The sequence below is a fragment of the Rhea americana genome, unplaced genomic scaffold (genome assembly GCF_003343005.1).
Source record: "Rhea americana isolate MKP2758 unplaced genomic scaffold, rheAme1 scaffold_20, whole genome shotgun sequence".
NCBI lineage: Eukaryota > Metazoa > Chordata > Aves > Rheiformes > Rheidae > Rhea > Rhea americana.
The window spans coordinates 4,080,395-4,095,344 of record NW_028186150.1 but is presented as its reverse complement, the minus strand read 5'-3'; the positions used below and the strand labels follow the sequence as shown (position 1 = coordinate 4,095,344).

The window sequence follows — 14,950 nt, the reverse complement described above, 5'->3', positions numbered from 1 at the left end:
TTATATGAAATCTGAAGTATGACAGAGCATGACATTTTGAATTATGCTTTTAAAGAATATATAATTATATATTGTCCACTCATATGTGTCCACTCAATTGGAATAATAATGAGTTAAAGCATTAACATAAAATGTTAAATTTTTGTACGTCCACTCCAAAATTCCAGACATTAAACTCATAGGGCATCAGAAAGTAAAATATTAAACTGACTAATTTCCAACAATGCTGGTGTTCTTAAAAATAATATATAATGCTACCAGTTTTCTGACAGTTTACTATGGATTATAGGCATTCAAGCTACAGAAAGCACTTCAGAGAGACTGCTTACTAAGTGGTCACATGGAAGTATACGGATTAGACAAACTGTGGAAGTCCAGGTAATAAAATGAACACCTTTTACATTCTCTTAGATGGAGTAGTAATACGGATTTCTAACATCAATCAAAAGGAAGTCAAATATAATTCTTCTAACTTCATTCATAAAACTAAAATCCTAAGTTAGGCCTTTGTCTCCTCTTAACTACATTGTCGATGACCAATTCTGCTTCATTTCTATATAGACTACAATAGCAATTTATTGACTTTTTTGTCACTCTATGTGTAACCTCTAAGTGTTTGCCCCAGCTTCCAAGCCTCTTCAAATTCAAGTTTCATCTTTCTACTTAACTTGCCATTCCATTACATAGCAGCTCATCTTTCCAAGCAGCTTACAATTAAATTAGGGTATTTTTAGTCAGAAAAGGATGATAAAAGAGATAACAGAAGAGAAAGACAGTAGAACAACAGGAAAGTAGTGAAATATAGATGTCTACCTTGTCAAATTTTAAAAAGTTATCAGAGCTGTGGAAATACGGTAAAAGGTAGGAAAAGAAGTGAAAATAGAATGAAACAGGTTGACAGAACAGAAGATTGAGACAGAGTTAAAAAAGACCATAAGGCTAAACTGAAGTGACAGAACAAAAGCATAAAGATATATATCACCACCGCAGGAATAAAGTCTTCAACCTTAGCAAGATAAAAATCAGTGGAAAGAAGAACTAAAGGTTTTATCTTCCTATAAAGCCTTTCCATATAACAGAGAGAAAGGTGATGCTACTGCCCTCACATAACAGAAATCAGTTAGATGCAGCCACTGTGTAACTGGGCACAATACAGAAACACGAAAAAAGCAAACCAAAAAAAGAACAAACTCTCATTAACAGCTATAAGGCTGCACATAGATGCTCAAAAAGCCTGAAGTGTAAGAACTGGGAAAGTCTAGGGGAAACAGAAGATACCAATTGATGCAACTGCTATCTGGTTCTGATTTCTTGTTACTACAGTATTTCCCTATAAAACTATTAAACTAGTTAAAAGTTTCTACTCACTTTCCTCTAAAAATGAGCATTTCCCTTTTCCTGTCATTTGGTTTGGGATAAATATTATGTAATATTATCGAGTAAGAAATGAAAGAAAATATTTATCAGAGGACTCATACGCCCAGACAACATGAGAACAACCATGTCACAAAGAAATTTATGATTCTGAGAAATTAAAGCATCCTTAAGAGCATATGCCCAGGGTCCACTAGGGGAAAAACTAAAATTAAGAATAGTTAGGAACACAGATTTTCTGAATCTGACAGCCCTATTTTATTTTTTAAAATAATTAATGAAACAACACTTTGAGAGGTCAGAAAAAACTATTAAGAAAATAAGCATTAATAATCCCCAATTTCCGTGTACGATGAAGTATCATGGTATTGAAAAATAGTTGCAATATTCAGAACTAAAAATTTATAGCTACCAAATTGTCAGAAAGCTGCAGATAGGGGCTATGTATTAACCTTAATTCTTCTATACTCTATAACACTTCTTGTTTTTAGAGTGAAAATGAAAACAAAGCTCTGTACTTCCTTCTGTGCCAGCTCAATGTTCCGATAGACTGGCTCAGTCCATCTCATAAAACTTCACCTTTACGAAAAAATACTTATAATTGTCAGTTTAGATTAAGGAAAAACAATAAGTATATTTTCATCTGGGTAAAAGATGTTCAATTTTCCCTGGAGGAACCCTACATATTGAAYAAAAGGAATGCTGCAAACAGTAGGAGACAAAGAATTCCAGTGTTCCTTTTCGTAATTTGCACAAGGTTGAGAGGTGGAAGTGGGCATATGATTCTCTAGGCAAATGCTCACATAGTCTGGTGATAGACAGTTTAACAAATGTAGGAAGAGAAGAAAAAAAAAAAGAACAAAAAGAATAAACTCTTGGAGATTTAATTCTCCTTCTTGTAAAAAAAACCAAACAAAAAAAAACTCTACAAAAGCCTTTAAAAATATATACCTAAATTAACTGTTTGCTGCAACGATAAATCATTATGCATACAGTTTAAAATAAATGCCTGCATATGAACTTAATAAAGTTACTTCATACTAAAATGGAAGCACAGATTCATTTGGCAATATCTTTAAAGACTGTAAGCAACATTGGTATATTATTTGCAAACCCATGATAATTATGATGATCAATGACATCTTAAAAATCTTAATAAATTGAAGCTATGGCTAAACCTCAGAAGTCAAAGTCAGGACAACAATAATAATATTAGAAAAAGTAAGTGGTTAGATTACAGATTTGAACCATCAAGATAGCCAGCACRTAAGCAGTTTCATTGAAGTGAACCAGACCACTCTAACACTAAAATGTTAAAAACATTACTGCCTTACAGTCCAGGGATCAAAACTCCTAGTTACTTGGAGAGCCTGAAGAACTTGAAAAAGATCTTGTGTACTAGGCTATCTTTTGCAGTGTTCACGATCTTCCTCCCAGCATAGTGGAGGTAAGAAAATCTAGGCTCAACGCCTACTTGTATCAGCAAATTACTCCCCATTTTTTGAAGTCAATCTAGCACACATACCTTCATTGTCTGAACTGTTCTGCACACAAATTCCAGAATCGTATGCATGCAGCTGCACATAATTATTGGAATTTGAATACTCAAATAGGTAAGCATCTATGTGGTTACTTCAGCATGCACTTGATGATGAAATTATGCTTCAAATTTTCCAAAAATACATCTTGTAGTTTTTAGAGAATTTTAGCTACTTTAATGAGCCCCTACTTTCACACCAGATATTTTTTCTGTAAAAGTTGAAAGTATTTTTTAATACATATATGTGTGTGTGTATAATGTATGCATACATATATATATACACACACACTTATACATATATATAAAAATTCACTACAGAAATTCTGACTCATATCACATTAATTACTTTGACTTAAAGCATTAGGTTTTCTCACATACCTTGAATGCAGCTCTGGACTACCATTGTTGTATTTACTTCCTCTTTCCCAGACACCAAAGTCAGGTACACGATAGGATCTTTCCACACAAAATACAAGATTTTGAATGAAGGACACCTATGAGAAAGAAAGAAAAGTAACTGAAGGAAAAGTAAAGCATTTCTTCTACTCGCATTTTCAGAAAGACAAAGATGTTTTTCACAGCCATCAGAACTGTGAATTCTATCTGAAATCATTTTCAGAGTATAATGCTCCTACATTCAGATATTCTATTGTCATTCTACTTCATAATATATGTCTTTACCACAGTTTCACAATAGGGTACTCATGTCATTTGTACATCAAATCTTTTCAAAGCTTCCACTGTCAAGGAAACAGACTGTCCTACTGTTTAGATATGCCCAGTACTATTCTTCCCTATAATTTAGTGTTTGGTTGTATTAAGATGACCTTTGTTTGAATGGGCCTTGAATATCCAATGATTCAGAGTGTGGATTCTCCTACTTCTATCCTTAACTGAAATTTAGAAGCATTAGCTAGGCAAAGAAGCAAAGAGTATCACATAAAATGTTATCAGCATGGTTATACATTTCTACTAGTGATGGTGTTCAGAACATTCAGGGGTGAGGGGGAAGAGTGTCAATTACAGATATTTTACAAGACTAAGGATTTCCAAATAGCAAATTTATAGAGAAAAGAAACATTTAACGAGGGGAGGAAAAGAGGAAAAAAAATATTGCCACATGAAATCTTCACAAAACAATCATTCACATCACAGATACGTAAACGCAACAAACAAGCTGGTACCAAAACATTCTTACAGAAATGATGGATTGTATGTGTTAAGCTTATTTATCCAGATCTCAAGTGTGTATAGAACAAGGTGTAATAAAGAATATGCATGCAGCACGGATGAATGAAAATACTAGTGTTATTCTGTTTTATACTTTGATACCGCAATCAAGCTCATTCATTTGCATAATCATATGCTGTTCTCTGCTATAGATGCAAAGGGATTAAATTAAATTTTCAACTGCAAACAGATGGAACTAGAGGATAACTCACTGACAGTTGCCATGCCTGACAATAAGCAACCTTGTACACAATGATTTCCTCCCTCCTGAGCCCTGAATTCTGTGTATGGACACATTCATGTGGACAGCTTGCCAAATATCAGCCATCTGTCAGCATCTTCTACTGTGCTAGTGCTGGTTTAAAACCCACTCTCTAAGAAAAGAAAGCCACTAAATAATTCATGCAATTCATAACAGGAGCAAGAGAAAACTGAAGGCACAGGTTTCAAAAAACATATGCGTTCCTGTTTAATCTACAAAAAGACACTATGGCAATCAACCAAATCATGTGTTATTTTTAATATGAATTGAATTAATGGAGCACAAACTTGATTTTTTTTTGTTTGTTTGTTTGTTAATAGAGAAGTGTGCAAAGTGCAGCACTGACTACTACTGCCTGAAACTACTAGTTCGGAACAACTGATATGGAAGGACTTTGACAATGCCCCCTGCAGTACTCTTGTCATGCCATTGCTACTCTCTTCATCATTCCTGAAAATTTTAGGGTCAAGTAATTAAGAAAAAGGGAATGTGCTTTTATGGCTTTCTCAGCTCTTTCATGCTATGAAAGATGATCTATTTTAATAACATGCTGCAAAACAGGGTAACTCAAGTAGGAAACATGAAAGTATTCAGTCCTAATAAAGAACCTCAGCTAGACATGACTTCCATTTCTTCTTTAAACAGCTCTGCATATTTCTGCTAACGTAGTATGCAAGCAACCAGTAGCAAGCTCTAGATCCACTAAAAAGTCAGCTGTCTTCAATGTCAGGTAATGAGATCTTGGGCTGAGATAATCCATTCACCCTCTTTCTTGGACCAGTAACTCTGGAGTGACAGGCAGCGTAAGTGCTTGATGAGGAAAGGCAGTACATTTAAAAGCTGCTAGTACTAATTCAAGCAATAGAAAAGATTCTTGATTTTATCTTATCTACTGGCAAGTCCTGATTTGACAGATGTAAAGAATCACATGCATTGTAACAGTTGCTCCCTGCTCTTGAGCAAAACCTTCAGTTTTGATAGTATTTGATTGTTCCTAATATACAAACTTTTCCTGCACCACAAACATTTTTAGCAGTTGTTTGCTATTGTCTGTCACAACTCTGATCATCAAGTCTGCCACTATTAACACAACTGTTAATGTTTGTATTTTACAAATCAAAACACAGTTTCCATAAAGTTACTGTTTCTCTGAGAAGTGAAAAGTCATCCACTTTTCCTGTGTGTTTAGGTAATGTACAGTAAGGTGACATTGGTAGCATAGTAGATGTGGCATCTGCTATCCAAACATCAAGTTAAACATTTTCTTCCAGCGAAATAATTTTTTTTGTCCCATCGAAACTTAAGATAGCACTAGGCCATCTCTAAGTCATCGCTTCTATTTCTGCTTAAGCAGTCTGATGTTCAATGCACATAGTGAAAAACAAACAAACAAGCCACTCAGAAAAATAATGAAAGCAACGAGTCCTTTCAGGTACTAGCTGGACCAAACTTGTATATTTTCAGGTAAATGCTGGAAGCTGCAAAAGTTCATCAAATACTAAAAGTGAAATTTGCTTGGAAGCCTCAAAACAACAGGCACCAAAATAACACAGGATGTTTCCTTTCTCTTTTGCTATCTAAAATCAAATCGTTACAACGGACAAAAACAGATGGACAAGTCATTTCCAGATTTTCATCTGGGAACATCTATCAGATTCAAAGTTTATTTCCTAAAAATCATACACTGCAATCATCTTCATGAGATCACATATCAGCACAAAAAATCATCTCTCAGTTTTTTTATATAGATTTAACATGTTAAAATCCAGCAAGTCCAAGGTGAGATTGTAGATCTGTCCTGGAGAATATCTGAACTGATTTCAGGATTCAGAAGAATTGGTCAATATGGCTATCATATTCAGAAGGACATCTGTCAGTAACTAACTTAACTGATAGTTAATCAGTTTGATTAAAAAAAAATCAAAAAGTAATGTTTACTTGGGCTAGAATATTAATTCCTCGAGTAGAGATAAAAAATAAAGGTATTGACCGGTCTTGCTTAATTATAGGTCAGAGATTCATGATAATAGAATGACAAGGTAAAAGTACACCTGACAGGAGAACACAATGGAATCCCACAAAATGGAAGATGAAGTTTTGGTCATGCTCTTTCCCCCCTTTTTTCTTCCACATTAGTATAAGCAAAGAAGTGGAAAAGGAGAGGAAATTGCATTTTTTGCAGCATTGTATCTATGTAGTTGGTAGAGTTTGAATCAGATAGATCACTTCTAAATGCAACTGGTAAGATTAGAAACAATAAAAATGGTAAATCTTAATATCCTCTGTCTTCATCTGAATTTTCTACTTCTTTCAAAAATAGTTGAATATGAGGGTGTAAAAGATTTGCTACCTTGTAAAAGTTAGATTTTCTCTTGCTCAAGACTAGGAGCACTGAATGCCTAATTAGGCACTTATAATCTTATCAGAAAGATCATGATTAGATTTTTCCATACCTTACTTAGATATGTTAAAATAAAAAACTTCAAGCTGTTATGGGTTCTACCACCTATTTAGCATTCAAACTGAAATAATTTGAAAATGGCCATAAAACTTTTGAATTAGTTTTTGACTAAGCTTGTTAATGTCTCTAGGGAAACAGAAATCATGCTTTCACCTAAAGTTGTTCAACTCTCTGACCACTAATCAAAGCAACTTTATTTCAAAAGGGAACAGAGTAAGTATGAGCTGCTTTACTGCACTCAATATACATTCTATCCTCTACAAATGAATTTCTAAATGCAAAATAAATGAAGCTCTCCAAAATGGTCACAGCACAAGTGTGCTTAAACAAAATTAGATCTGTTCTGCTTCCTAACATTTGCTGTAATGGAAAGAATGCTAATACATGTTTTTAAAAGTTCAATTTTTTAAGAAATAAGGAGATTTTAGTACGTCTATTTTCTTGGAGTGATTAAAAAACTTGTTAACACTTCATAATTAGATAAAAATGCCATTTTTGGTATCTTTAAATGAGAAATTTTTATTTATTGTGCAAATAACTAAGCTGCAGATATATTAAATAGATACAGAAATTATTTACATACTATAATAATCAAAATTGGACAACTATAGTACACCAAGGAGTTAGCAATTCAAACTAACAGTTGACCTTAGCACGCACACGCCTGTGCTGTGGTATACATATCACCCAGTTAATTACAATGGATGAGCTTGTAGGCAGCTCCTACTCAGCAAATGGTAATTATGCCACTTGCATGTCCCTGTCTTTAAGTCAAAGTAAAGCAGCACATTCTCATGGCAGCAGAAATAACCTACTAAGTTTACTTGTTTACTTCTAAGAAAATCCCGTAAGAGTTCTAAAGACCATATTGCTGGTGAACTTCAGCACAGACGGGATGTATACAGCACGCCAAGCCATGACTAGAGGTCAGTCCAATGCTGTGTAACAGGGTTCCCAGCATTTGAAAAGGTTATATATGCTATTCCCATTTTCCTTATTGTGTTTACAGTGTTATTTACTGTTATTCTAATACCACAAAGCTTTTTCCAGTACAATACATGGTACTGATGCTACTCTTGGCTGCTTTTGCTTGTACTTTATTGAAAGGTTAATCATCAGGTCAATAACAAAAATACATTTTTTAAAAATATAGTCAGTGTAACCTTTGCGACAAGCAAACCTACTCTGGGTACATTTGTACTAAATAATGAAGATAACTAGAAATTCTAGCAAAGCAATAACGAACCATGAGATGATTCCATACAGAGCATTTAAGATAACTAAAAGGCAATATATTTTTGTACTTTCTAACACTTCCAGTAGAACTCTACTCTTCAGATTCTTCACACACATGTAACCCACATTTGGACTAGAAAGACAGATGTAAAAAGCTTTGTATAAATGTACTCCCTTCTCATTCTAGTATTCAGGCTGCCTTTTTCTACAGTACTAAAGCACAAGACAACATACAACCAATGCTATCCACATGAAGGAGGGAAAAACAAACAAACAAACAAACCGCACACACCACACCAGAAGAAACATCTGAAGAATAATCTCGTAACTCAGAGAAAATATAGTATTCTCATAAGACATAAACAGACCTTTTTTGCTTGGTTGTTTCTTTTTTCCCCACCTATACATTGAAAACATCTAATGATCAAATAAATGCAAGTCAGTAGAAAAAGTCCGTATCATAGAATATAGGTTGGAAGGGACCTCTGGAGATCATCTAGTCTAACCCTCAGCGTAGCCCATACGGGGACTGAACCCGCGACCTCAGCATTAGCAGCACCACGCTCTGACCAACCGAGCTAAATCTGCCCCCGAATGTTATAAATTAAAACAACACACACCTTGGACCATCTTTCCCTTTTCTCTTTCATTTTACAGTTCAAACAAGAGGAAGAAAGATTCCTCCATCATATTCAAAATACATTTTGAATTGTAGGTGCAGTAAGTATTCACTGATGTTTATTATACTAGTACATACTACTAGGAAAGGTTTGCAATGCAAACTACATCCTTGCATTAAAGTGGAGAGTATCTGCTGAACAGCAACTCTAGACACATACACTTTTTCTACAGATTCTGTAACTAAAGGCAAACATCTGGAGGATAATGCAAACAAAATGTCAAACTAAGTAAATGTGTAATTGTATACATTTGCCTTCTCATAGACATAAAATCAATTCAGAGAAGTAATATAGTGCAATCACAGGATTTGACTACAGAATGATAAGAAAGGAGACAAGACGCATTTCTTAGTTTTCTCATTATATAAAAACATTAATGAAAATGACTGTTATAGAAATATAAAGTAAATACACTATTACTGGCTTTTCTTTAACAGAAGTACTATAATTGCATTGAAGCTTTGTGTTTAACTAACACTGGACATACTAACAAAAAGGCACAGTATTCATACTGCACATAATAATAAAATTTCTATTGTTCTTCGCAATAAACTTACCAAAGCAACACAGCAGGAACTACTCAATAGAGCAGAATAAATTTAAACAAATCAAAATTTTGAAAACTGAACAAAAATTTGTGCCTTCTTTACCAGGCATAGAACTTATTATCATTTTAGAACAGGATAGCAGACATGCTATCAGACACGTCCTGACATGGCTTATTCTCAACAAGGCTATCTTGGCTATACCTTATTTTCAAAATAGTTAACAATCTTATAAAACAGCTGTTAACACAATATAAAATTGCTATATTGCCAAAAAAAGATAGATAGAATTTCCTAATACTATAATAGGTTCGCACATATTTGAAAAAAGTCCTTCAGTTTTCCAGAAAATAAACTCTATTTATTTATACTGATGAAATTCCACAGAACAGTATGCATTGACTGAGGGATCTGAAATAAGTTGAAAACTCAGAATAACAGAATTATAAGTAAACTGTTCCAAAAGACCTTCAAAATCTTGACCTTGTACCTTTCAGACATAGCAGAGAACTGTAAGTTTTCAATGTCATGTTAAATTTGCTCTTCACTTATCTAACACTTAATTACCTATTCATTTATTTCACTATCCATCCATTCCATTTATCTTTACTGACTGCCATTAAAAGTGGAGAACATTTCCATTGTATTTCTAGAAAAAAATCATTTTAGAGTTAGTAATTAAATAAAACCAAGAAGAAAAACCCTTAATAAAGCATGCATTTTAACATTAAAAATCAATTAGTACCTCATCCGTGTTGTAGATAATCTGCAGCCCTGAAGAGATCATCTCAACCAAATAGAGGAGAAATAATGACACAGCATTTATCTGAAGTAATTAAAGACAGAAAGGAACCTATAATTAAGTTCAAGTTTATTGGAGTCAAACAAACAGACAAGTTAAATGTAAAGTTACTTAGTAACAAATACGGTCCCATGATAACACAGAATTAGATTAGATTCTTCAGAAATATTATCCTACTATAACAATAACCTAGATGCAGTGGAGTGGAAAGAACTGATAACAGGTAGTGCTACAAGCAAACATTCTTTTCTGCAACTTCTTCTACAGTATCTTTAAATTATTTAAATTATTTGAAACAATGATATTTAAACCATTTTGCTTAAGAATGTCACATTTATTCACATGAAATCACTTCAGTCACAAGCTATCTCAAGCTCCCATATATAACAATTTATTAGCCAGTAGATCACCAAAAGAAAAGTAATATATTAAATAGTACACAGCTTATCTAAAAGAAACAGACCACCTGATCCCTAATTGGACTATTAAGAAAACTCACCTGGTAGAAGAATAATTATAACATTCAGACTATGATTATAGCTATGAAAAAATATTTTATTTTGTACGTGATATTTATTAACATTTATTATTTCAACAGCTGATGAGTATCTTGTCAGAATATTAACATACCAGAAGCGTTTTTCTTACCCAACATTTTTATGTAATTGAGAGTTTGTACTGCTTCAACAGAGTTTATAACAACTCACTTTATGAGCTACAAAACCACAATTCCAATATATGAAATTTAGAGAAATAATCTACAAGTTTTATTTATTAAGATTTTTATTTGAAATATACCAGTTAAAGAATAATGTCCAGATTCCAAACATCCTAGCATTTTAAAGACCAATTTAAAGACTCCAATTTCTTAATACAGACTGAAAAGAGCCAAGTACAGCAATAATGGTTGGCCAATTATGCAACATATTCCTTTCCTCCAAGCTCAGCTGCCTCAGTTATGCTACTGTTATCTTCAGAATCCTCTGTTTCTGGAGATTTGTGCTGACAGAAGGGAATTTGCATTCACATTTACAAGAATCATTTTTCTTATAATACACATTTTCTAAATCCAACACATTTATACTATACAGCAGAACTATCGTGGTGCCATTAGCACCGAAAATTAAATAATTATCAACCTACTGTCACTTCTGATTATCTCACAAGCAATTCCAAAACTAAAGAAGAATGTCAAGTTAYAGAATGCAAAAAGACAGAATGAAAAGGGGCAAATGCAAATGAATGCATAGAATGGGCCTAAGGTTTAAAAAAAAAAAAATCCAACCTGCTGAAAATACTGATTTATATAATTTTTTTGATATTTAATAAAAGTCTGTAATCTCTCCTTTATCACAAGGGCAAATCAATGCTTTGACAAACAGAAGATCAAAAAAACCCCAACCAATAAATATTAAGAGTCATATCATGAATTTTATTATGAAACACTCCACCTAATAGCGAACAGCAAATTAACAGCTAGACAAAGATGTTGGCAGTGTACCTTGAATTTTTACTGCAAATTAAATTGCTCGGACTTCCAGAAAATTAAGCTGGGTACATAAATAAGAAACACAATTTCCAGTATAAGATTACACTGAATACTACTACAACTTTCTTCTATCAGAATTATTTATTGACAACAACTTGTTAGGTACAAGAGGAAGCAACTTTAAAATAAACAAACACCTCCCCACAGCTATTTCAGTATCTTCTGACCAAGATGTACCATAGTCAATTTTAAAACAACTTGTCTTTTTACCAAAAGATACAGAAGGCATCTCAATTTATCAAGTTTTACACAAACACACACACATTTTACCTGAAGATGACCATATTCCTCATGGGAGAGGACCTCATCTCCAGTCTGGGCACTGAAAACAGAATGAAGACATTCAGATGGCTTGGGATCTTGCTTAAACCGCTGCACCTAATGGTAAATTAAAGGCAAAACATAAAATTTAAGTCAACAATTTGAATGTATTTCACAAACACAAATTCACTACAGACCTTAGATATTTGAAAATTTCCTGATATGAGCAGCAACCTACATGAAACTTAAAAACAAGAGTTCATGGTATTTATCAAACTGTGTATTTTACATGTACTTAAAGAATAGAAATACTCAGTTGATCTATTTAATCTCTTTTTTCTTGGTAGGAAAAAAATCCCAAACAGATAGCTATAGATATTTAGTCACCTTCATCTTCTGGCAGTATTATTTGATCAAAACTACACTAACATTAACAATCATCAGTTCTTTCAGGCAACAGTTACATTTGTTTAGCAATCATTGCCAGTACATTGTCGAAGTTTCATGATCTTTTTAGTGTTGTTCTTATCTTCATAGGATATTCTTCCCCGCCAATGAATTATACATACTACATACATATACATACTACATGCCCCAGGTGCAAGACAGTAAGTGATTACTATCTGTGGAGTTATTGTGACTAGTCAATGAACACATTCAACACATTTTAGGTTACAACTCATATGTTCAATAGCAGTAGGATGCAACACTTAAAATTTTTGTCATGGAATCATCTATTCAAGTCATACCTCAGTATTCTAGCTTTTTTTTTTCCCCAATAAAATGAATTATGCATCTTCCCTCTACATATGTCAGCCCATATACAGACTCTAAGAATAAAGTCTAATTTGAATTACATCTGTTAGGTATCTCAGACTACTTATTACTGCACTGCAGGAAGAGACAAGTATTTACAGTAATCAAGGTGGAAAATGACAACCAATATATCAACAGTATGACATCTGTATTCATTTAATGCTTATTATTCATATCGGCACTGAATATCCTCAGAACAAACCACTGCATGTCAAAGGGAAAAACACTACCTCCACTGTAACACGACCAATTTAGGTCAAGATATGAGATTACGAAGAAACAGACTAAGAAAAGTGAGAAAAATTTTGGCATAAATAGCACTGGCAATACACCTGATTTGTCTCCAAAGGAAGTTAAAAGGGGTAAACATATTAATGAAATATCCTCACTTTCTCCTTTATGTCTTATCTTTTAGAAGATACCTATTTGATAAAAATTCAAGCAGCATTAAAAGAAAATCTACAAAATCACAAAGCTAGTTGCAGATCTTAAATATAAAAGCAATTATAAAAGAACAGTCTCCCTTTACATATCTATCCCCTGATACCAAGACAAGAGCTGCCTTTTAGAAATGAGCACAACATAAAACACACACACACACGCACGCACGCGCACTTAAGGGTAAGCAAATGACTACATTCATGAAACAAATCTTTGCTTCTTCAGAGTAACTGCTCATAATCTTGATAATTTCACTTCATCTTTTCCAGTAACTCTGCATACTTGGTTAAAAGAATATTTTCAAACTTGTTTCTCAGAAACTGATTAGCTGCGTGGGGTAAAAAAAAGCAAAATAAAAAAACAAAAACAACAAAAACAACAAAACCACCCCCTACATCAAGTAACACAATGCGCTCTGGATACTTCAAGCAAGTGACAGTGGACATGTCCACAAGAATATTTTCCATTCTTCTTTCACTTTACTTTAAGCTTTCACCTACTACTTTATCTTGAGAAAGAAACAACAATAGCACTTAAGTCTCTTGGAGCTTTTCTCATCCCTGGCTCCAAAAAGCAATAACGAAAATGAAGCATTTCTGCTGTTTTCCACATCTCTAGGTTTTCACTAAGCCTTGACTCTTATCTGAGTCTAGAACATGACTTACCAATGCAGAGAAAAAATAAGGGGGTTTTGCCCCCAGGTTTTGTCTATCACTCAATTTTCTGCAGAGGTATATGAAATGAAAGCAGTTCCTTGATACCGTACTCCTAAATGTACAAATTTCAATGAGTAATAGAAATGTACAAGGTAAAAGGACCACAAAAAAATTGCACTGCTACTCCTTTCAGCTACAGTTTTTAACAGGGCTGAGAACACCATCTTGGAAACAAAAGGGAAAATAAAAGAGAAGGAACACCTCTGCTCTTGTTAGGTATACAAATCTTCCATAAAGGTCTCAGAAGAGAATGCAAGATCACTCCAAAGAATTGTCTGAGGTTGACAGCCTTATGTTCTAATTTACACAACATGAAACACAGTCAGTCATCAAACAAAATGGAGCTGACAGCATACAAAATTTTGCCAAATATCCAGAGCAAATAGGGAAAAGCTTTTGCCTGTTGCCCTTCCTGTTACTTTTAATTTACACTCTCATAAGCTGTTATGGTTCAAGCTAAACATTTCAGATATGCAAATTTTTAAATGACAGAACCCTTTTAACTCTCCCACACTCCTTAGTTTCTTATATCTGATGAGTCTGCAAACACTAAGTGGAACATGATTCAACAATTTAAAAATACTACTGAGATAAGAAATCATTTAAGCTTTAAGGATATTCAGGGTATAGTCCCAAGAGTCTACCCTATTTCCTCATTCAATTTTCTATTGCTGCCTTTCTGAATTTACATCAAAGTCAAAGCAGACTGGAAAGCTCCTACTAAAGAAACCATGCAAAATCATTAGAATGATCACCCAGTAAGAACAATTACCTCAAAAGCAATATCTAAGTTAATAGCATAAAAAAACTACTTCCTTAGAATTAAAACAAATTCTACATCTTTCCATTTAAATATCATCAAAAAAAAGAAAAAAAAATATATTAATGGACTGATGTTTAAATGGGATAAATAATTGTAAAAGTAAGCCAAAGAAAGTAAGTTTGAAGTATGTCCTGCAGTTTATTCATTTTGTAAAAGGCTTTATGTCTTCTATACCTTAAACAACGCTGAAACTTGATAAAAATGAAGTAGCAAT

The 14,950-nt window shown here is 33.6% G+C and overlaps 1 protein-coding gene across 4 annotated transcripts in view; it reads right to left on the bottom strand.

Moving 5' to 3' along the window:
- PHKB (phosphorylase kinase regulatory subunit beta) overlaps window positions 1–14,950 on the bottom strand; it is a 93,264-nt gene that overhangs the window by 59,651 nt on the left and 18,663 nt on the right. For all 4 annotated transcript variants that reach the window (XM_085303816.1, XM_085303813.1, XM_085303815.1 and 1 more), the window contains 3 exons: window positions 11,950–12,057; window positions 10,074–10,154; window positions 3,293–3,408 (listed from right to left, as the gene is read on the bottom strand). In XM_085303816.1, coding sequence (XP_085159942.1) covers window positions 3,293–3,408; window positions 10,074–10,154; window positions 11,950–12,057 — 305 coding nt within the window. The remainder of the gene's footprint in view (window positions 1–3,292; window positions 3,409–10,073; window positions 10,155–11,949; window positions 12,058–14,950) is intronic.